Raw genomic sequence first — 23,597 nt, forward strand, 5'->3', positions numbered from 1 at the left:
ATCCGCACGTTTCGAAAGACGCATAAAGACCGCCGGAAGCATGTTTTTATAATTTCGGATGCCTCCATGCAGTCACGGAAGGACTCAGTCATGACGAAGAAGCCTGCCCTGCCCTGTTATAGAAGCCTGCCCTCGATACAGAGAGCCTCGTCTTTCCCTTGAGGCGGCACTAGCCCGCCTCGACAATCGCCCTTTCTCCGTTGTGAAGGTTCTAGGCTGCTGGCCCGCCCAACACCAGGTGCCGGCATGGCGCGCTCTTGTGGACTTTCTTATCGCTTCGGACTTGCTGGACACTCTGTGAAAACTTCGGTGACATTGTGTTCGCACTATATCTGACATTGTGCAGTGAGTGATTCTCGGCGTCGAACGTCTCCCCTTTCCTTTCCCCCGTCTTCCTTTATGCTTTATCCTGCTTGGTTGTTTGTTTGTTTGTCCTATTTTTCGTAGCTGACCTTTTTCTTTCTTTTTGTTTACCAACAAACGCGTTTTGGAGTAGCCAGTTCTGACTGGGTCGGGACTAACCTCTCCATATTTTTCTTTCTTTTCCAATCCAATCCAATCAGTCATGACGACAAGCAAAGGTAAACCTTTCAACAAACGCGATATGGAGAGACTTCTGGAACGCGTGGAACGCTACCTCGTCGGCGCTCGCGCGGTTCGAGACGCCTGAATGCCTCCTCTCCCGTCTTGGCGCCGTGCATGGTCAAAGGTGAACCAGAGCATGCGCTCGCTGTCGGCTGTCGGCGCGCAACACAAATAAATTGCGGGTGGAAAAATGACAGCACGCGGTATATCCGCATCCGATCCGCTACCGATCCGCTGCCTTCGTATCCGCATCAGATCCGCATCCGACCTCGAGCCATCCGCATCCGATCCGCACACCGCAGAAAGTGCTAAATTTTCATCCAAATCCGCAAGTATATTGCGGATATCCGCGGATATCCGCTTCCATCCGCGGATGGTGCAGGGCTCTACTCTGGGCCCTGTATTTTCTCATTATTATTGATGCTGTTTTATTGAGGTGCTGAGTAAGTGAATAGATTTTTACTAGGCCAGTAGGTGTTTTTGCTGCCATTTTGTTTAAGCTTCGGCCTTTCTCTGTTGCTCATCTTTGTTTGGTTCTCGTGTTTTCGATATGGGCTGTGCTATGAGCACGAAGTTTTAAAAAGCAAAAATAAAGACACGCATATCCGAGTAAACCAGAAATATCCCAGGTACGTTCCACAAAGGTCGCACACGTCGCATATGTCCACCACGTCTATGCGACGTTAGCTGTACGTCCACAATGTTTCTTTGAAAAGTGTCCTACGTTCTATATCCCTGGGACATCCCCAAACAGAACAAAACCTCTCGGAGTGTTCCTGTGGATATCCCTTCACGGAAATTCGGATCTCCCTGGGAGACAGACATTTTTCCTACGGACGTCCCCCACATCTCCGAGTGGCCACGGTTCGGACTTCCCACATATATCCGTCGTTTGTCCTCACAGGATGTTACATGGAGATGTCTGGACATTGCACGGACCTACTTATGTACATGCACACGTTGTGTGGGTATACACACATCAGTAGAGGAGATACATTTATCCTCAGTTTTCGTAGAAATCAGCTTTTTTCTGCCTGCCACATTTTTTTAATCCCCGCCTACGCACTTTTTAATTTCTGTTGCTCCTCTTTGTTTCTCGTGCATGACATGACGGAGAATGAACGCAGCGTTTTAATCAGGAAAAAAATATATGTATACAAAAGCTCCGACAGGACCACCCAGTCCCGGAAGCTCACTTCGAAAGGCAGTGCCATTTCCTTCCAAAGAGAGAACAGATACCATGTACTGCTTGTCTCGCGAGCATCCCCATATTCCAGATACCTTCTCGCCTGTGAATCAAACTGATGGGTGAGTTGTCTAAGCTTAATTCAATTACGCACGCATACAACAACGAAGTGAAAAATTGCTCGGTGTATTAACTCGCTATCAAGACAACGTCCTACTGGTTTTGGTTAGAGACATTCAGCTGGTACATCGAAAGTCTAACTTCCCAGTGCTACATTGCCACCCTTTTCTCTCTCTCCCGCAATAAATGATCCGTGTAACATCCCGACAGGGATCTAACTCGGACAATTCTTGAAACAGCCGCGACCGGACATCCTGTGGATACAGATCCTGGGACGTCCATGTATGAGGCTCCCAGTGATATCCGACGGATATAGATTTCCGGAGATGGACCTTGGGATCTGTTTCGGACGTCCACAGGAGAAAGTGTTCTGTCTGGGTCTCGTAGATGTAAAAATAAAGGAGCAAGCGCGCGCTATTTTTCGGAGACATCTGGGACACGTGACCCTTAGTGGCATGACGTAAACAAACGGGGAAAATTTTTGGGTTGACTACTTTATTTACCAAGTAATCACATTGCAGACAGTAGCTTGAGTTAAAAACACGATATTTGCCACGATGGGGCGTCAAGAACGTTCGCAGGTATACGCTGGAGTCGTTTGCAGACACACGAGTTAACTGCAAAGATGTTGTCACCGTTGCAAACGTGATACGCCACGCCACACTTGATGAACATACTCCCAAAGTTTGTATTTCAGTATATGCTCGCTCTGGTATCAAAATCCGCGTACGCGGTGGAGGGGCCAAAAAGGGAGCGTGCGTCTCGTATGGTGAAAGGCGCAAGCACATTTAATTACGAGCGGTCCGCATTGGTCTTGGATTATGACCGAAAGGTTGCTGGGCACCCCTCCCCAAGTGGTGTGTGCTGCCAAAAGCAGATCCCTTTTTGTTTAATTAGAGTGTGCAGCATTCATTTGTTATAGCAATCAATTAGTATCAATTTCGAATTGATTCAACACAAAAATAGCAGCAATTTTAAAATATCCCCGGAACATCCAAATATCCAAAATAGATGTCTATGCGACGGTTCCGGGACGTGACAGTAGGCAATCCGGCAGTCGCATGTACTTTCTACGTAAACGGACTCTCTGTGAAGCTCCCATGGATATCCTAACATCCAATTTGCGATATTGCCATGATGTACCTGGGATGTATATGGTTTGTTAGAACCATGAAGGTCACTTAGAATGGCAATGGCATACCCTCCCAAATTCGAGAGTCCTGTTTGCCGCGAGTCAAACTAAAGGGTGAGGTGTTTAAATTTAATGCGATTGCGTATATCAATAACACTGGACTGAAGACCTGCCTGGCGTATTAACTCCCTAAGACGATAATGTCTGTGTTTCTTAGTGCTCTTGGTTTGAGGCATTCGATTGGTTCATCAAAAGCCGAACTCACACAGCGACGCACCTTGCCATTTATCTTTCTCCTGCGGTAATGCTCCGTGTAACATCCCGTCAGGGACCCTATTCGGACAATCCTTGAAACGGCCGTTATAGTACAGCCTGCGGATGTACGGCTATGGTCGTCCCTCCATGTAGCTCCCAAAGATGTCCACCTGACATCCAATTCAGGACATGGACGTTGGGATTTATTTCGGACGTCCGCAGGAGATAGTGTTCTGTCTGGGTACGTAGATAGAACTTCGGTCATCGCTCACAATCGCGATTACGATTACACACATCCGTCCAGAAAGCAGGTTATTCTGAGTTGCCTTCGGTTCTGAACCTTCTTGTCTGAACCCTTCATGCCACTACCACAACGACCGATTCATACCCACAGCTGAAAGCGCGCGACGTCGATAACTTCCATCGTGTTAGTCGGATGTCGATAAGCTAGTCTGGCCACATGTGTTAAAAAAATGGCGCCGGCGCGGGTGTGTGTAGTGTTTTTGATTGTTCTGCTCACAGAACAGTGTTTGTAAAAATAATCGACGTTGCAACATTTTGCAACTCTGAATGTGGCGTCGCGGTGTTTTCGCGAGAGGAAGCGGTTTGTTGAACTGGTCTTTATCGGTGGAGTACATGAGCTGGTGGCTGCCATGAGCCAGTTACGAAGCGTAAACAACAACCGTGCTACCATTTAGTGTTTTTTGTTTTAACTTGGAATTTCTTGTGCTGTACTTTTTTCCCTTTGTTAGAGCCGTTTTGTAGACGTAAGCGAACGTCGCGATACAGTAATGAACTGAGAGGGTATGTAATCAATAATCACTCGCGATGAAATCTGCTTTCAAAGAAAGACAATTGTCAGAGTGTGCTTCTGGCGGTGGTGCCCAGCAAAGGCCAAAGCGGAATGCATCAACGAAAAATTTGGTATGTTGAACTGCAAAAGTGAATTTTATTGACAGAGTTCTTTGAAGTCCTTGATGGAGTTGTTATGGGCAGTTCTTACACTCTGGCTGCCATTGAAAAGGCAGCCAAAAATTAGTCCTAGTTGTGAAATTGTTATAACCAGGCGAAGCAACAGCTTGGAAAATCGGCACAATTGTACAGGCGAGTTAGTAATAGCTAGTCGCCGAAGAATTGTCTAGAGACGTTGCCTCAAGCAACTTGAGCGTAGGATGCGAAGCGAGCTGGGGCACGCATCTTCACACATGCAAGACGTTTGGGAGTGTAATTGACATTATGGGTGGTGTTGATTTCGTAGCCAACACATGTTTCTACAAACATCGCAAAATTCGTACCACTTGTGCATGTGTTTTGAAACCGGACGATACACACGGACATCATACATACTAACATCAAAGCAGTTGCAGGTGGTATTCCATGTTCTAAGTTTTGTCAGCCGATATGTTGATCTCTGCTTTACACAGCCATGCTGAAAGGTGAAAATATTTTATAATTCGGCAGAATACAACCCTTCACAAGATACCATGTTCTTATGAGCCAAGTGTGTGTAATGGCAATCATGTGAAGTCACTCCACATCAGTGTCATTTGTCATTGTGGTGGGCAAGAACAACAGTGTGCTTGCGAACGAATTATTTAGTACGACAGAAGTGAAAGAGCGCAGACAAGCTGGTACATGCTGAGGGCTGGAACCGGTGACACGGAAGAACAAAAGAAATGTTTTCTGATACAGCAACTGTTTATTATGAACCGAACGCTTATATTATGCATATATTATTTGGTACCTCATGCATATGCTTGCCTCATGCACGTATTGTGTAGAACAAACATTGAAGCACTGCCATAAAATAATGGCTAACATGGCTTGCTGTGCCTCACTATGTTTGCCATTCTCTTGACTCACAAAAGGGTAGGGGTTAGACTTGTGGCATGGTTCTGTCTGTGGGTAATGCATTTTCATATTCATCCAAACCACTCTGTCTCAGGGCACAACCAATGGGTTACATTGGATGGAAGAGAAGGACCTGAAGAAAGCATTGTATGCTTCCCTGAATGAAACCAAGAAGGCACGATCTGTGGACGAGAATGCTTCGGAAGACAGCCAGGAACAGAGCATAAAAACAATGTCTAATTCCTCCACATCAAGTAAAACCATGAACGACGCAGACACCAAGAGGTGAGCATCTCTCTCTCTCTGACACTTGAAACCCTTTCTTCCAAGTGGAAACAATGAACCAATGTTCCTTGCCTTCACTTAGGAGCGCAAAGGAAACGGCAAATCTCTTACTACAGAATCACCATTTTGTGAACTCAAACATAGATGTGAAAATTTACTGTTTGTTATCTATGTTTGTAAATTGTTTGTAATTAGTGTGTCAGTGTTAGTGTGTATATCACACTCTACATAGGAAACCTACTTTCGGTTGAGACAGCACAACAAAACAAATCAGTTTGTTGTGGTGTCACAATTGCTTTTACAGTCGGCTGAGCCGAGTGTAAAATTTATACCTAGACATATTTCTATTCGAGACGTATTAATTTTTCTGAACTTTGCAATGATGATATATTCATGAAAAATTGTACTTACCAATAAAGTTACACTAACCTAACAGGACCTCGTGAGGACATTGAGAGGACCTCGCCAGTCGCGAAATCAAGTAGTACTCACGGATCTGTTTAAAAACGGACAATTTGAAGATTTGTGGGAAATCGTCCATGCAAAAAAAAAAAAAAAAATGTTTACAGTATTTGAGCTAGTGTATTCGAATGCCACTGCTAGAGGCAGTGGTCAAGGGCAACATATTTCATTGCATACTCTGCCTGTGATGAATAACCCAGACATTGCTGTTTCGAAAATCATCTGACTGCTTTCCTGATTTTATTGTTTAAATTTGTTCTGTGTTATTAGGCAATTGTTAATTTGACATAAATCCAGATAAACAAATCACTCGTTCATTAATGATGCGTTTAACTGTTATGAACTGCGTTTATTTTAAGAAGTCTGAGTGTGTACTGCATGCATGTGTCCATGCATGTGCTTGGATGCACATACGGGGATGCATTATCCCTTTTTGCCATGGCTAAATGTGTATCGCAAGGCCAGCTACTGTCTGGTCTCTATTACTGACCTCATGCAACGGACGACTTGAAACTGGAACTACACTTCAAAATTGGAGTTTTCAATGAAATGAGATGCCGTGTTAAATTTCTTTTGTCTACCTACACGTGGTGGATGTATGATATGCGTGTGGTGAGCAGCACTGCACAGTGGTACGGTAAGCTGTACTGTAAGCATTTAGAACAAAAATATCTCCAGTTTTGGTGTTTGCCTTCATATCGACTTTTAGATTACTACTATGGTTGGAATATGGTACTCATACAATTCTTGCATAATTATGACATTTGATTTCATGGTTATTGTAGTTTCATGAACACTTAGCCCACAGTGGGATGTGTGTGCTTGTGAAGTGATCCAATTTCATCTTCAAGAGGATAATAAGGGACACATTGGTACTAGGTAAAAGCTACGAATTTTTGGTGAATGGGGTGACATTGAGGCACGGCCATATTTTATTTGTTGTGCACGACCACGTTTCAGCACAATTATAGGGCTTGGTTAGTGTTTGAGGGTAGAGGTTTACTTGGACTCTTGTCGTTTTTTGTGCGTCTTTCCAAGGCACGTTGAAACTTCAAAAATCTGGTGTCTCATCTGTGTTGGACAGTAAGCATGTTTCACATACGACTCCATGATGTTTCCTGTACAATTAGGAGGCACCTGCTTGAAGTGGAGGCTTCAGAGGTGAAACTTCTTGCTAAGTATGTACTGGGTGTTTCACGAAAATCCCCCAGCCGAGTAATTTGGAAACAGCTGGTGCTGTTCAAGAATTTTCTTTTTGGTAAACATCTTTGAGACATCCTCGAAGAGCTGACCAGTGAGTGCTTCATTTGAGTGTGCTCATTAATTAAAAAAAAGATCCCAACTTTTAAATTACCAGTGGCATGGCCGAACGGGTTAAGGCGTCTCGCTCATTGGTGGTAGCCAAGGTTGTACTGAAGCCTGGGAGGTGGTGGGTTCGAACCCTACCACTGGCTGTGCTGTCTGAGACTTTCCCTGGGTTTCCCGAAGACTTTCCAGACAAATGTCGGCACAGTTCCTCCTCAAGTCTGTCCAGGACTCCTACTAACCCACCTGTCCCCCACTCCTTCCTGCTGTCCTTTCTCCATCTGTCCACGTCTGTACGCCGCTCATAGCCACAGTTGCTTTGCGGCGCTAATACAGAATTAAAAAAAAACAAACTTAAATTTACCTGGTACGCTTTTGGCGCCTGTGCTGTAGGGATCGGGACCTTCTGTGAAAGATATTCGAAAAAAAAAAAAAAAACCTGCATCAACACATTGTGATTTTTTTTAGTTTTGGTTTTGGTTTCTGTATCTCTTAAGTACCACTCCTTCGGTCAGCTGTCCGGCTCTCATTTGCATGGTCATCCGCTTGGTTCACGTATGGGGGTGACGGAAGACAAGGAACAGCCACAAGAGACACTTCGGCATTCCATCTATGTCTGACTGTTACACAGCACTCGTGGTGCATTCATCGTCATTATGATAAAAGCACACTATCTCACCTGCCCAATGACTACTCTGAACACTGTGTACCAGTCGGGTAGAGAAGGAGTAGGAATACCAAAGAATCTCTTGTGGTTGTTCCTTACCTTCTGTTCTCACAATATGTGAACCAGGCGGATGAACACGCGATTGAGAGCTAGAAAGCTGAGCGAAAGGTCTGCTCCACACAAGAGATATGTAAACTGAGACCGATTAATTACCCAAAAAATTACTATACTTCAGGATAAGTCAACTCCTACAGGTCAACTCTGCCCACAAGTCTAAAAACATCTGTGATTGGCTTAGGTGCATGACAGCTCCAAGTCACAACGTAGTGTGCCTGCATGCTTCGAACTGTTTCTTGTATATTGATCATGTCGCGAAAACACCTGTCGGAGAGGACGTACTTTGAGCACATTTGCATGCTTTTCAAGCAAACATGTAAAATAGTTTCGCTAACAAACCACGTAGATTGGCTTTCTCGTCTGCTTGGTGCCACATTATCTATGCCCCACTCTCAATGTGCGGACTACATTCTCCACTGGCGGAGATACACCCCTGTGACTGCAGCTCTTATGTTGTCTCTGAGTATAAGTGTCCACACAGTGGTAATTTTGAATAAAAGTTTGCGGCTAGGTGACTGAAAACAATGTGCTACATGCCTCAGGCGGGAGTGCCTTCATGATTGGCCTCATATGCAACAAGACCCCAAGTACCCTGATGAAAGGCCTCATGCGTGGCAGTGCCTCATCAGTGAGTGCCCTCATGATAGGCCCCATGAAAGGCAAGGCTGCATGAGGCCTCATCAACTGCTACACTTAACTTAACCTCACCTCATCATTGTGAAGCGATGGTGAGGGTCTGTTGCAAGACTCCTCACGAGGTAGTTAACCCTGTTATGCCTGGGCACCCATTGCTGAGCAGACAATCTTTACTTTGAGCAACACACATACGGGAGCATATACCTGTGTGATGCATTGAGAATGAATCGTGCCACGTAGTACCGCTCAATGCACAAAGTTACTTCACATTTCTAGTATGAAGGGAAGTGCCTCAGGACGAGAGCTGCTGATATTTTCAACAGAGACTGTTCTTCTTCTGGGCACCGTCCTCATCATTGGCATGGTATTTAAAGGGTTAGGTGTGACGTGTTAAAGGTTCATGCGAATTGTGGTTCGACAGCCTATGAGAAGAAAAGGTCCATTCAGTCTTTTACGACCGAGGTCAGTGGTCCGCTTTGTTAGAGCGTGGAGGGTATTACGTGAATGAAGGCATCTTTGCACCAGACCGGCCACAAAAATGCGAAGTTCACAATGTTCACATGAACAACGGGACAACAGGCAGGCATGGGTGAACATAAAAAAAAAAAAATCTGAATGTTCACCCATGCCTGCCTGTCATCCTGTTGTTCGTGCACTTCATTGTGAACTTCACATTTTTGTGACCGGTCTGGTGCAAAGATGCCTTCATTCACGCGTGCCAAATAAGCTTCATCACAAGATATTCCAACGCACTTCCAAACATCAAAACCATTCTACAGAAGCACGAGCCCCTCAAAATGCCAAAATCAGCAAAACGAGCACCCCGTGCACTGGAACACGACCCTGCAACCTCCCGCGCTGCAAAACATGCAAGCACGTTCAACATGCTAACTCCATCAAAAGCACTGCGAGCAATTACATCCACCCGTTAACCACGCATTCACATGCACAAGCTCCAATGTCATATACTGCATTGAATGCGGTGACTGCTCTATGCAATACATCGGTGAAACTGGCCAACAAATGAACAACCGCCTTACCGGACACAGAACCGACACGTCCAACAAACTCCCCAAAGCAGTCGCCGAACACTTTAACGTTCCTGGTCACAATTTTGACAACATTAAACTATATATTCTAGAAACCGGGTTTAGATCCACACGTGACAGACGTGATAGGGAGTCTTATCTCATATACAAGTTCAACGCTCCTCACCCGTCAGGTATCAACAAATCACATGACACCCTAGAAACACTTCACAAATAAAATATGCTTTTCCCTTCTATCTCCCTTATCATCTGTTAAGTTCTGCATGGCCACTGCTTTCTGCTTTCTTTATTGCATGCCACAACATTATATTACTAGTATTAAAAAAAAAAATACCTTTGCTCATTCTGGAATTTTCCCCACGTAACCACTGATCTCCTTATCTTTCGCTATGCTTGCAAATTCTTGCCTGTTGTCCCGTTTTGTCCACGTGTCCATGAACCTCCCATTTTTCTGTAACTGGACTGGAGCCTAGATCACTACGTTCACATAATCCCCTCCACACTCTAACAAAGCGGCCATTCACTCCGGCCGTAGAAGCCCGTACGGACCCTTTCTTCCCTCGGGGCTGTTGACCCACAATTTGCATTAACCTTTAAACACGTCACACCTAACCCTTTAAATACCATGCCAATGATGAGGACGGTGCCCAGAAGAAGAACAGTCTCTGTTTGAAATATTGGCGGCTTCTGTCCTGAGGCAACTCCCTTCCATCCTCTGAAGCAGTTTTTCATGTTCATCTTTTATGCTACCTCAGGCAAAGAATATTGTCCATTGTGACTTCAGTACTTTGAGACCTTGCAGCACCCAGTACCTTGTGCAGGACTTGTCTTAATACATCAGGATCTTGTGAAGGTCTGTTGAAGCTATGTGTAGGAACAGGTGCAGTCTGAATGGCGAATTCATTATACAAATGTATGAACCCTCCCAGTCCTGCATTTCCTGCAAGATTGAGGTCATCGTGGTATAGAGAGATTCTGACCTTATCTCTCTTCACAAAGACTCATATTGATTGTCCACTTGCTGAGTTCTGGCACTTGAGCAATTATGCTTGGCATCTATGTGGTCAAGTATGCATTTTCTCTCAGTCCAAAAGGTAGTTGTCTCTCGGACGTAATAATTCATTGGGCACTTGAATTCATATTGTATCGTAATCATTCATTGGGCAATAATTCAGGGCCAAGCTCAGATTTGACATTGTGAGCCCATACCAGGCCCATACATTGACGGACCTGGATCGGGCTCCAGCTCTGTATTATGCCACTGTTAGCCACTGTCAGAAAGAGGAAGAAGGGGCGCTTGCTCATGACCTGCGCATACTGTTAGCTGTTCTGTAGCATTGCAGGTCTTCTGTATTAATGCTTTCTGTGAGTTTCACGGGTTCTTTGTCCTTTCCCCACAGCCACAGTCAACTTTCATAACCCGCTACTCTGTAGTTGACGGGCCAGGCTGGGTAACCTAGAAATATCTCTGGTTCAGACTATGCTTGAGCTGGGACACCAAGAAATTCTTTGGGCCAGGCCCGGACCTAAGTATGCAGCCTGTGCAGTTCTCTAAGTCATAGTCAGATTTTGAATATGTCTTTCTGTTTCGTGATGATTTGCTGGTTTTTGTTTTTACGTTCACGCACCTTCTCAAGCTGCATCTTTGCTCTTTGCCTGTCATATTTCTGTGGCTTTCTGCTAACTTCCACTAAGCGGCATAGTATTCTTCTCCAACCGCCCTGTAGTTGCATGTCTGTGCCACTGGAGAGGCGCTAGGTGTGGAACTTGCAACAACTGCGAACTTGACATATTTCAATGCCAAGGTGCTCTAACGCCAAACTTGTTTTCTTTACCTTTTTTTAGAGTAGCAGTGGCAGCTGTGCAAAGAAAGTAATTTTACTTAAATTTGGATTGGAAATAAAACAATAAGGAATATAGAAGTCTTACTACTCACTCCTATACTTTGTGACAGGTCAACTCCCTCAAGTCAAATTCTACCTGCAAGTCATCTCCACCCACAAGTCTTAAGACGTCTGTGGTTTGCTTAGGCGGGCATATAACTAGAAGTGTGCGCGGGAGCGGTTATACCTGCGGATCCATGTGTATATCTGCGCTACATCATGGTTTGCGATAGAAATGTAACGTTTTGAAATCTGCACACCTCTGTGGTTCGTGCAGATATCCGCATTTTATCCGCAAATATCCCTGGCCGGAAATCAGGAGGGCCTAAGTTCAAGTCCTGGCGCCAGCACCTTTTACCTTAGTTATTTGAAGTAATTGATTTTTGGGCCTTGGAGGCTTATGTATTTGTGTCGGCCATGTGTGTAGCCTGCTTCGGCTAAATCTGGTTGCAAGTGTTAGTGTCTCTGTCGACGTCCCCCAGGTGGAGCCACAATTGACATAAATACAAACTCAAACCTCGTTAATATGACACCCTCGCTTTATGACCATTTGCTCCGGAACCATTCTCTCCCCATGTGAATCCTCCTCGGTAATATGACAATTCACTTATCTGACAATGACCCGAATTTTTTCTTTGCACAAGTGGAGGGCGAACACCTGTATTCTTCCCTTGATGTTATGACTGCCGTCGGTTCAACAAGTGGTCCTCGTTGTCCGAATCAGTAATATCATTGGAAAAACTACAGATAGGAAATCTAACTAAGCAGACACTTTTATTGGATTTCTTCCACAAATGAAGTGCAAGATGTTCATCATGATGTCTCTTGTTTTGCAGTAAATAATAGTGTAGCCTTGTGTAGTGCACAAGGTTTTCTTTTATGCATGTCACGTGCTGTTAGTTAACATGACAATTTGCTTTATGACCAACATCTGCGATAACAGTCGTGATCATATTAACGAGGATCATCTGTAATCTAAAATGGTGTCGATGTGTGCCATTCTTTGCATTGCTGTGCCTTTAACTGCATTTTTTTCTGGACGATTCTGGATGACAATTATGTTCCTCAGTGGTTTACATGCTGAAAAATGAAAACATTGGGGTGATTCCATCTCAACTTAGGCAGGGTGGTCCGGACACCATCACCGATTTACTTTGAAAAAAAAATATATGTTGTACCGCAACACGCATGCACAGAGGAGCAATAAATCTTTTGGCTCTATGTGTTGTGGTCCGCCAGTAAAAAAATCCGAAAGATATTGACTCGGTGGCGGAGCTTTCTGACGGAGCGACTTTGACATTTTATTCCTCACCAGTGTACAGTCCCAAACTATTGATTGTTTTTTGCGCAATATGTTAGGTACAACGGCTTTCAGCCTGCGTAAACAGCACGGGTCAATTCTGTTATGATCTTCAATTAAAAATCGGCAAAGTTGCCCCAAAGTTCAGATTTTGGTCGTATTTGTCTCTACGCTGTACTACTCCTATGCACGCCATCGAGATATATGAAGTACCGGCGTGTAGGTCGGAGGGTGCGCTTTAAATTGATATCAAATTTGCATGTCTGTACCTTGCCCCTTTCGGCGAGACGGTGTAGAGTACAGCTATGCTCTCAAAAAATGGGTTTTTTGGACTCTCGTTCCTCAAAAACCCCACCTCCGCTTTCCTTCATATTTTGTAGTTATATAGCCCAGGCTATGGCCTACATGCATACGCAGAATGGAAGGTTCCCTCTCAACACAACTCGGAATAGCGAGCAACAAACGTGGTGTGCGGAGCACATGATTTACATTTTGTCCGGAAGAACCACGCCAGAGAGTTAACAGGATTATTGCTGTCTGCTATTTCCGACGTCTCCGGCTTTGAATGACAGAGCTCAGGATGCAGACCTACCGCAAATGGCGTGCTAGCAATATACTTTGAGTCTTTCTGACTTGTTTTTCCCACAGTCGAATTTCAATGCCGTTCACATGAAGTTCAGCGACGTTCTGAGTCTGTGACTTCTGTTTCCGACATGAACACCAAGTACAGTAGGGATCGCGTGTACTGTGCCTACTATGCGGTGCAATAGTAGCCAGCTTAAGCCAAACAATTGAGAGGCCCTTTTGTTATTAGCAGCAAGTTCTCTAGAAATATACCGGGCATCAAAGAAGGAAGAATGGATGGCAGTGCGAGCGGCCGTTGGAATCCAGACTTGCCGCATGTGGACTAAAAAAGTGGAAGGAGATGGACTCGTGCTCTTTAAATTGATGTCAAATTTGCATGTCTGTACCTCCCCCCCCCTCGTCAAGGCGGTGTAGAGTACAGCCATGCTCCCAAAAATGGGATTTTTTGGACTCTCGTTTCTCAAAAACCCCACCTCCAATCTCCTTCATATTTGGGTAGTGACATAGCCCAGGCTATGACCTACATGTTTCCGCGAAACGGAAGGTTCCCTTTCAGCACAATTCAGGGTAGCATGCAACAAATTGGGAATGCCGGGCAGCTTGATGCCTTGAACCGCGACACCATCAAAATGTAACAATCGCGTGCAGTAAAACAGAACTATACACCTTTTAAGCACTGAGCCGTCAAGAATTGGTTTATTTGTATACAATATCTTCCAGGAAAACGACAATACAGATAATGTAACTTGTGAGGTATAACCTGGCTGGCCGCCACCATTAATGTTCATTTTCTAGCTGTTCCTCGGAAACTCTGGACATCTTGACAGTGACGCGTCCATCTCCTTCCACTTTTTTCGTCCACATGTGGCAAGATTGGATTCCGACGGCCGCCCGCACTGTCTTCCATTCTCCCTTTTTTGAAGCCCGGTACGTTTCTAGGGAACTTGCTTCTAAAAACAAAATCTTTGTCCTCTCGATTTTTGGCTTAGTTTGGCTACCATAGCACCGCAGAGTCGGCAGAGTACACGCGATCCGTACTGTACTTAATGTTCATGAAGGCTGACCAAACGCCAGGAACACGCATGTTTATAAAAGCGATAAAAATACACACGGCGTACACAACGAACTAAAATTAACAACAGTCATTGACGATTCGGAGCCTATGCAGACCCCCTCATCGGAATAAAGTAGTGGTCCGGGGTGCTTGTTCAAAACATTATTTGTTCTTTTTTTTTTTATAAAAAAGAACTAATAATGTTGTGAACAAGCTCCAAGGACCGCTACCCTACTGCTACGTCCCCTTGCTACATAAATAGTACCGGGTAACCGTCTCCTGCTTCTTTCTGATGAGGGGGTCTGCATAGGCTCCGAAACGTCAACGTCTGTTGTTAATTTTAGTTCGTTATGTACACCATGTGTATTTTTATCGCTTTTATAAACATTAATGTTCATGTCGGAAATACAAGCCACCGAATCAGAACATCGCTGAACTTCACGTGCACGGTACTGAGATTAGACTGTGGGAAAAACGAGTTCGAAAGACTCAAAGTATATTGCTAGCATGCAATTTGCGATAGGCCTGCATCCTGAGCTCTGTCATTCGAGGCCGGAGATGTCGGCAACAGCAGACACCAATAATCCTGTTAACTCTCTGTCGTGGTTCTCCCGAACGAGATGTATATCGTGTGCTCCGCACACCACGTTTGTTGCTCGCTATTCCGAGTTGTGTCGAGAGGGAACCTTTCATTTTGCATACATGTGTAGGCCATAGCCTGGGCTATATAACTACAAAATACGAAGGAAATCGGGGGTGGGTTTTTGAGAAACGAGAGTCCAAAAAACCCAATTTTTGAGAGCATAGCTGTACTCTACACCGTCTCGCTGAAAGGGGGCAAGGTACAGACATGCAAATTTGATATTAATTTAAACAGCACGCTCCGACCTACACGCCGGTACTTCATATATCTCGATGGCGTGCATAGGAGTAGTACAGCGTAGAGACAAATACGACCAAAATCTGAACTTTGGGGCAACTTTGCCGATTTTTAATTGAAAATCAAAACAGAATTGACCCGTGCTGTTTACGCAGGCTGAAAGTCGTTGTACCTAACATCTTGCGCAAAAAATATCTATAGTTTGGAACAGTCCGCTGGCGAGGAATAAAATATCAGTCGCTCCGTCAGAAAGCTCCTCCACAGAGTCAATTTCTTTCCGATTTTTTTTCTGGTGGACCACAACACATAAAGCGAAAATATTTATTGCTCCTGTGTGCATGCGTATTGCGGTACAACATATATTTTTTCAAAGGAAATCGGTGATGGTGTCCGGACCACCCTGCCTGAGTTGAGATGGAATCACCCATTTGTAAGATAACATTTTCTTCATGTGGATATTTCCTTCCAAATATAATGGCTGGGGATGTGTGCATATACAGTCGTGCCTCGTTAATATGGACAACTCGCATTATGGACAATTTTTGTGAGGACCAAACTTTTTGAATTCATTTTCGTCTTGTTAATATGGAAACTTGCTTTTCGGACAGTGGACGGTCCAGCAAGGTACAAACCATATGTAGTCCATGTATTTTCGTCTCTTTGTTATGTACGGTATCAGTACGGAGGGCAAGCCTCTCCCCACATTCTGCGAGAAAACTTTCGAAAGTAGGACATTCCGTTGCACAAAGAGAGCTGTGCCCTCTCATTCACAGCCGTCCACAAGAACTATAAGAGGAAAGGGGGTTATTTGTGGACATGAAGGGCCTGGAAAATCCAGTATGACGTCATGACTGTTCCGAACACGTCCACGGGCAATTGACCCTTGTGCAAGGAGTTGTGCTTTTAGTTAAACATAGTGCAGTCGCTCGCAGCTTACGAGAACAGAGGCACTACAGTTGTCACGGCAAGTTGTCAGGGTCTGGCCTCGAGGACTTGAGCAACACCAAGCCAACAGTAACATCTGCAATGGCTCAAGTGCGACTACACAAACGGCTCTTCAATTCTTTGAGGACAATGGTGATGAGCAGCAGGATCTATGTGTTGCCGACGCTTTGCTAAGCTTAAATCGATGTGCAACCAAGTGTACCCCTAAGCAGCTACTAATTCGGGAGCTTTTTCAATAAAACTTCATTACTGTTCTTGTTATTTCCTTGGTATTCGATAATATGGACGATTAGCTTTATGGACGATTTTGGTCGGGGATGAAAGTGTCCATATTAACGAGACACGACCGTACTCAATATCTGTGCGGTTGCAGATACAGGTTCACCTATGTCAGCTAGCGCGGTTGCGGTTGTTGATCTTACGTTCGCGGGCACAGTGCGGATGCGGATACTGTCAATGTTATCCGCGCTCACCTCTACACATGACGTAGTCTGTCCACTTCAGACTGTTGACCAACGGCATTGCCGAGTGAGTAAAAGCATCCGCTCGTTCGTGGTAGCCAAGGTCATGCTGAAGACTGGGAGTTGGTGGGTTCGAATCCTACCACCGGCTGTGCTCATGTTTTGCCTGGGTTTTCAGGCAGACTTTCCAGACGAATGTCGGCACAGTTCCCATTGAAGTCGGCCCAGGATGCATACTAACCCGCCCCTGCCCACCACTCCTTCCTGCTGTCCATGTCTGTACGCTGCTCATAGCCACAGTTGCTTTGCTGTGCTAACACAGAACAAAAAAAAAGACAAGAAACTTTAGGCTGATGCTTGTACACTGATCACGTTGCGAAAAGCGCCCATCTGAGATGATGTACTTAGAGCACACTTGCACGCTTTTAAGGTTAACATGTAAAATATTTGTGCTAACAAAACACGTGAATCGGATTCTCCGTTTCCCTGGCGTTTGCTATCTTCTCGTATGCCCCACCCGCAGTGTGCAGACTGCGTTCTCCGCTGGCGAAGATACACCTGTGTGACTGCAGCTCTTGAGCTGTCTCGGAGTAGTAGTCCTGCTACGTACAACCCTTCCTCCAAGTAACCAGCATTGGAGTATAGAAAATGCGGCATCTTCAAATTGATTGCAGCTGAGAAACAATGTCTAGTTGTCTGCAGTATCTTGTAAAGGTCATCTATTTGTATTTTCCTGCAAGCAGCTCTATACTTGTGGATACTAAAATGCATCCGGTATCTTCAGTTCGTCCAAAATAACCTTTCTCAAAAACTTCAGCCTTCCCTAAAAATCTTGGGCAGTGCTTCATCCTCCTTGATTGTTCCCCCAGTCCTACAAAAATGGACTTCACAGTCATTGCTTCATAATGCTATCTTAACTAGTCCTGATGCGCACAAATCGTGTGTGGCACTTCTCCGCATTGGAAAAGTGCAATATTTTTTTACATTGACTGTGCAAAATTTAGACTTTGAGGGGCTGTACAGTTGTGCTTGTATTCCATCTTACAATGCCAGCTAGAAGTGAATATGGAGACAGATGTTGATTAGACACAAGCATATTTTGGTTACTTTTAATTTTGTTGGCTTTTTGCTCTCTCTTTCACCTGAAAAGGAAATACGTTCAATTCAGTTCAATTCAAAGCTCTGTGTACAATAGATAATCGTTGGCATGTTGTATCATGTCCGGACCAAATTCAAAATGCACGTAAACATGCACATGGACAATCTAAACACATGTGGCATACTTCAGAAAACGACAACTTAGTAAATTTATTTATTTATTTAATGCAACCCTCAAGGCTCTGGGGAGCATTACAGAGGGGATTGGGCATGATAGCACATACATAACATAACAATAACATGTTAATTGTAAAAAAGAAAAAAAAAACAGTAAAGTTAATGTTAATGTGATAGATTCAATTAATAATAACATGTAAATTGCACTATCAAAAACGATGATAAGACCAACACAGAAAGGACTAAATAAGTAATTTTTACAGCATATATGCGCATACTGCACTACGAATCATTAATGTTTATGATTGAAGGAGGCAGACCATTCCACTCTTTAATAGTAGATGGTAGAAATGAGTGATAATATGCGACTGTCTTACTTTTTACAGTCTTTAGTCTTTACAGTCTTTACAGCTCTAGTAACGATTCCTTGAGAATGGGGTTGACATGGTATATTTTGTGTAGTAGACATAACCGTTATATTTACAGCGATTTGACAGATCCGGTAGTGACAATGATGATTTCATGGCAGTGATACTAGAATGTCGGGAGTAGTCAGGTGTAATGAACCGTACTGCCCGATTCTGTAAGCTTTCTAATTCATTAATAAGTGTATTCTGGTATGGGTCCCATATTGTAGTGGCATACTCCAATTTTGGTCTTATCAATGTTACATAAAGCATTCTTTCAAGTTAGTCGGGGTCTGTCTGAAGTTACGTTTGATATATCCCAACTGGCGATTAGCAGAAAGTAGGACATAGTTAATACGGGTTGACCATGATAAGTTAAACGTTAAGTGAACTCCTAGGTATTTATACAACCTCACATTTTCTAGCGGTGATTCGATAATGTAGTATTGAGGACAAGGTGAGCGTGTAAAGCGCATAGACTTACATTTGTTAATGTTAAGAGACATTCCCCAAGTGTGGCACCAAATACGAACATTATTGAGGTCACTCTGTAAGGCTGTACAATCGACTGCAGATATGATTTTACGATATATGACGCAGTCGTCGGCGAAAAAGCGAATTGTGGATGTGACTGACAGAGGGAGATCATTTATGAAGATAAGAAAGAGAAGTGGTCCTAGGACAGTGCCTTGTGGAACACCAGACATGACAGGTGATGCTGATGATGAGTAACCGTTGGCGTACACAAACTGCGATTGGTTAGTAACAAGCACTGTGATCCATCTCAAAACAAGTGGATCAATGTTGTATCAAAGTTGATCAAGATAAATATATGTATCCTCTATCTACTACTAAACGTGTCTCTCCAGAGTATTGATTCTGAACTTCCTCTTTTGCCTTTACAGGGTGCGAGTTCACGCTCAACGGAAGTTTGCTCAAGGTTCGAATCCTAGCAGTCCAATGCCTACTCCGGTTAAACTAATGTCAGGTGCTGGGCGGGAAACCCGAGAATCTGTGGGAACACCGTCAGATTTTTTACCCCGAGGACGGAGGCCTAAAACAGAAGACTTCCTAACATTCCTGTGCTTACGAGGTGAGGAATTGTGTTAAATGAGAGCAAGGATGGCATAGGCAGATATTGCTGACAGGTATTGGCAGGATGATTTCTATCTCCCAATATCTAAAACTCACATGGACATAGCAGAATCGCTGCTTTAATCACGAAAGCACGAGAATATTGAGCAGAAAACAAACCGGACAGATGAGTGTTCTGAAGGAAATTACTACATTTTTCCTTGTTACAACTTCGAGCACTTTCTGTTTTAACTGTTTCAGTTTCAACTTCTGCGATGATAAATTGAAGTCTGTGACATTGTAAGTGTATGGTGGATGATTACAGCGTTGGATCTCGTTTTTGTATGCATTATCATTTCTTCTATTTAACGCTTGTATGCATTTTATCGACAAGCAGTTTGCTACATCATGTTGGCTGCACAGACCCCAACCACCATCATCCAAATAAAAGTATTGTTGTTGTTTTGGTTGCACAGCTGAAGTGACATCTTGTCCTGGCAAGTGTTTTGCAGGGCTGCCTGAAGCCTTATGTGCTGCAACGCATGCATTGCCACACCTTAATTCAGTGATTTTGGAGGTGTTATAACTATGTGTACTTATTTATCGAGTCCAAAACAGAATTCAGCTGGTTTGCATGAAAAGGCGGTGCCAGCTTTCAGTCGAATTCTTAGCTGTATTCCTACTTTGCTCAGGAACACCAGTACTCCCTCCTACTCTTGACTTCATGGGAGTGGCTCGCAATTGCTCAGGTTCTGAGCGCAGCAGCAGTTCAGACACTGAGGCAGCATGGAACTCCATGGACTCCAGGGACAGAGAAAGAGGCAATGGACACAGCAGTTCTGTAGCCAGCTCTGCTACCTCAGTTGACTCAAAATCAGCAGCTCAGAAAGTGAACAAGCAGAGGCTACCTATGCGACCATTGGCCGATAGAGGAGAGGACAATCGACGATCTTCATCTGATAACCGCAGTGCTAGAAGTACTTCGAGGCCTGTAAGTTATTATAAGATGTTCTACTTGTAATGTAACATTTTCAAACCAATTCATAGCAGTTGTGCTGCTCTTCAGAAATCTACAGTTACAGAGGAACCTATTACAGTGACCCCGGTGTGTTATGTACTCAGGGACTTCTAGTGATGATAAAACTTACCCCAGAGGGATGTTTATGCTGTACCTCCACGTATTACTAAACCCTGTACGTTCTCTATGTACTAGTGTACTTATGCAGTTACTTTCATTTATCTCTGTTTCTTTGGAGAGCAGTGCAGAGTGCCATATACATACATTCAACAGCTGTACAGCAGACGGGACCCACACCATGATGGCTGTTGTGTGACTTCCCCCAAGTTGTGTGACTGTTCCACTGTCCCTGTACATCCAGAAAACAGGGTTTTAAGAATGTTTGAAATTGATAGGATTACGGTAATTTGTTAAGGTCTCATGCAGCTTGCTGATCACTGGAATTAGACCACTTAGGTATTTTATGTGTTGCAGAAGCCTTCGCAGGACAGGAAAAAAGCAGCAGGAAAGCTGCCGGAGATGTGCAGTAGGGAAAATGTGCCCGCCTCAAAATTTCAAAGGCCCCAGTCTGCAGCACATGCCATCCGTGAAAAGTACAAGCACCAGAGGCTTGTGAAAACAAGAAGTGATAAGGTTGCCATACACTCCGGACGTAGAGAATTGCGGTCGCGCACAATAATAGATACTACGAAAAGCTTGCCGCAGGAGAAAAGGCGACAGCAGGGTCATACAAGGACGGATGCTGCAAAACACAAGGCATCGCTTTCAAAGGATCTGCCGGATCTCAAAAGCAGAGGCAGCCTACACAGTGAACTGTGTGTTCAATTGACAAGGCTGTCGCCTCGGTCGGTGGCCTCAATGGGTTTACGGAATGTCACATCATCTCGGTGGAAAGGGAAGGCTGTGGGTATTACCCCGCATTTGCGTAAGGCGAAGCTTGTTCCCCCCATTGTTGACTACGATTCTGAAAGTGAGAGAGAATCCTCTCCACTTTCAACAAGGATGTCACCAAGATTGTCATCGCGAGAACTGAAGAAGCCAGCAGACGTCATGGTGAGGCGGAGATTGAGAAGTGTGGTGGGCGTTGATGGTGGTGCAAAAAAAACGGTTGCTAGGTCAACAGCCATTAGGGCGTGCACAACGAGAATTGTTGCTAAAAAGTTGTTAAGCACTGCAAAGTTGAGGACTTCTTGTGGTAGTCATAAAGTTCCCATGAAACTTCCTGTCTTTAGGCGAAAGACACGAAGCTTGGGGCCAGTAAAGGACCATCCGTTAGTACTGCCCGTGCCAACAAAGCGACGCTTTTCACACATAGCAAAGAAGGCTCAAAAGGAGGAAAAAGTGACTGCCAAGAGAAGTAGTGATGGAATCTCAAAGCTTAAGGGAGCAGAATCATCTCCATCTCGAAGAACTGCAGCAACAAGGAGAGAACACCACAGCTGCAAGATGTCCACACGAGGCAAGGCATTGGATGATCACTGTTTGAAGCCAAAGGGAGTTCTGACAAGGAGACAGTCTGAGACTGCAGCTGACAGTCTGAGCAGAGAGGTTGTAGCGAAAAGGCAGACTCGCAGAATGTCACAGGATGCTGCCAATAATGGAACTGTGAAGAAAGTACTGAAGCAGGGTGTTCCTGACACCAAGTCTGCAGCAAGAACGGGTGTGAGAAATAAGAATCAGAGGCTTCTGCAGACAATAAACAAAAGCAAAGAAGAGCAGTTAAAAACGGATGCTGTACTGAGCTTTTCAGATAGTGATGATGAGCCATTGATAAAGAAAATAAAAACTGTTCAGACATCTGAAACTGTTAAAACGGTCAGTAGGACTCCTGTGTGTCAATCTCAGGAGGTATTATTATCCCCTGTCAAGCAGGAACCTATAGAACCCAAATGTGATATCAAGTCATCTAAACTAAGATCCACTAGGTCTAGTCGTGGTAGGGATGCAGCAAGCGAAAGATCCGAGGGACAGAGACGGAGGAAAACGTCTGTTGATGTTTCAATATACAACCGATTTTCTGAACCGTCTCCGTCTCTATCGGAGAAGATAGCAGATGCTGCGGGTGACCCTCTTGACCCTCCTGCAGACTTGGATGACTTGACGTCCATGTCTGATGGTGTCGAAGCTCTTGATGCTCTGGCAGGCGAAATGTCTGAAGTGATGTCCGGAAGGCTTAGTTTTGGAAGTGCTCAAGAAATTCAGAGTCTAATGACAAGTGAGTTTTCGGGAGGATTTGATGATGCTGTTACAGGAACGATGCTCCTGGGCTCGCGTGATGGAACTGGCGCCTCTCTTGAAACTGGCCTAAACCTAATCAAACGGGAAGATGGACCAAGCAAAGCAGACGCGATGACAAACACAAGCGAGGATGACATTAATTTCTTGTGTGGTCCATTTGGGCCATACAGTCCATTGCTGCCTGAAGAAGTCTCGGTTGGAACTCAGACGGTGACACCACCTCTGTCACAGAAATCAAAACCATCTGGGAAGGTACCTGTTCCTGGGGTAGAACAACCCAAGCAGAAACCAGCAGTAAGAACACAGAAAGACAAAGAAATGCAGAAAAGAAGACTGGATTTGATAGAAGAGTTGAAAAAGCTAAAATTAACATTGTCTGACAGAAAAACGTTCCCAAGGGACGACGAACCAGCGAGTCTAGTAGTTGCACCGACATACAGGCCGTCACTTGAAGAGTTCAAGGATCCTGTAGAGTACATCAGCAAAATAAAAGAAGAGGCTGAAAAATTTGGAATCTGCAAAATTGTCCCTCCTGCTGGATTTAAGGTGAGCTCTACAAAGATTCAGTTCTAGCATGATTTGAAAACTTTGGACTCTGTCTGTTGATTTACTATTTTCTGCGTCAGAGTCTTACACTTTCTTCCACGTACCTCGTCCTTCCTCACAGCCTGAGTGCAAAGCCATGGATGACATGCGGTTCACAGCACACAATCAGTATATTCATAGGGTGCTTTCACGGTTAGTTTCTTTCTGAAGTTATTTCTATTCTAAAAATTCTAAAATATCTGCTAGCACAACGTGACAACTAGGTGTGCGTGCCTATAATA

The 23,597-nt window shown here is 44.3% G+C and overlaps 1 protein-coding gene across 1 annotated transcript in view; it reads left to right on the top strand.

The window, feature by feature from the left end:
• The first annotated feature begins 3,752 nt into the window (after positions 1–3,752).
• The window catches only part of LOC135378241 (protein Jumonji-like), a 60,260-nt gene continuing 40,415 nt past the window's right edge, over positions 3,753–23,597 (top strand). The window contains exons 1-6 of the mRNA XM_064611204.1: positions 3,753–4,202; positions 5,224–5,414; positions 19,346–19,533; positions 20,207–20,505; positions 21,007–23,316; positions 23,438–23,508. Of these exons, the coding sequence (XP_064467274.1) occupies positions 4,107–4,202; positions 5,224–5,414; positions 19,346–19,533; positions 20,207–20,505; positions 21,007–23,316; positions 23,438–23,508 (3,155 nt within the window). The 5' untranslated portion in view covers positions 3,753–4,106. The remainder of the gene's footprint in view (positions 4,203–5,223; positions 5,415–19,345; positions 19,534–20,206; positions 20,506–21,006; positions 23,317–23,437; positions 23,509–23,597) is intronic.

The sequence above is a fragment of the Ornithodoros turicata genome, chromosome 1 (assembly GCF_037126465.1).
Source record: "Ornithodoros turicata isolate Travis chromosome 1, ASM3712646v1, whole genome shotgun sequence".
NCBI lineage: Eukaryota > Metazoa > Arthropoda > Arachnida > Ixodida > Argasidae > Ornithodoros > Ornithodoros turicata.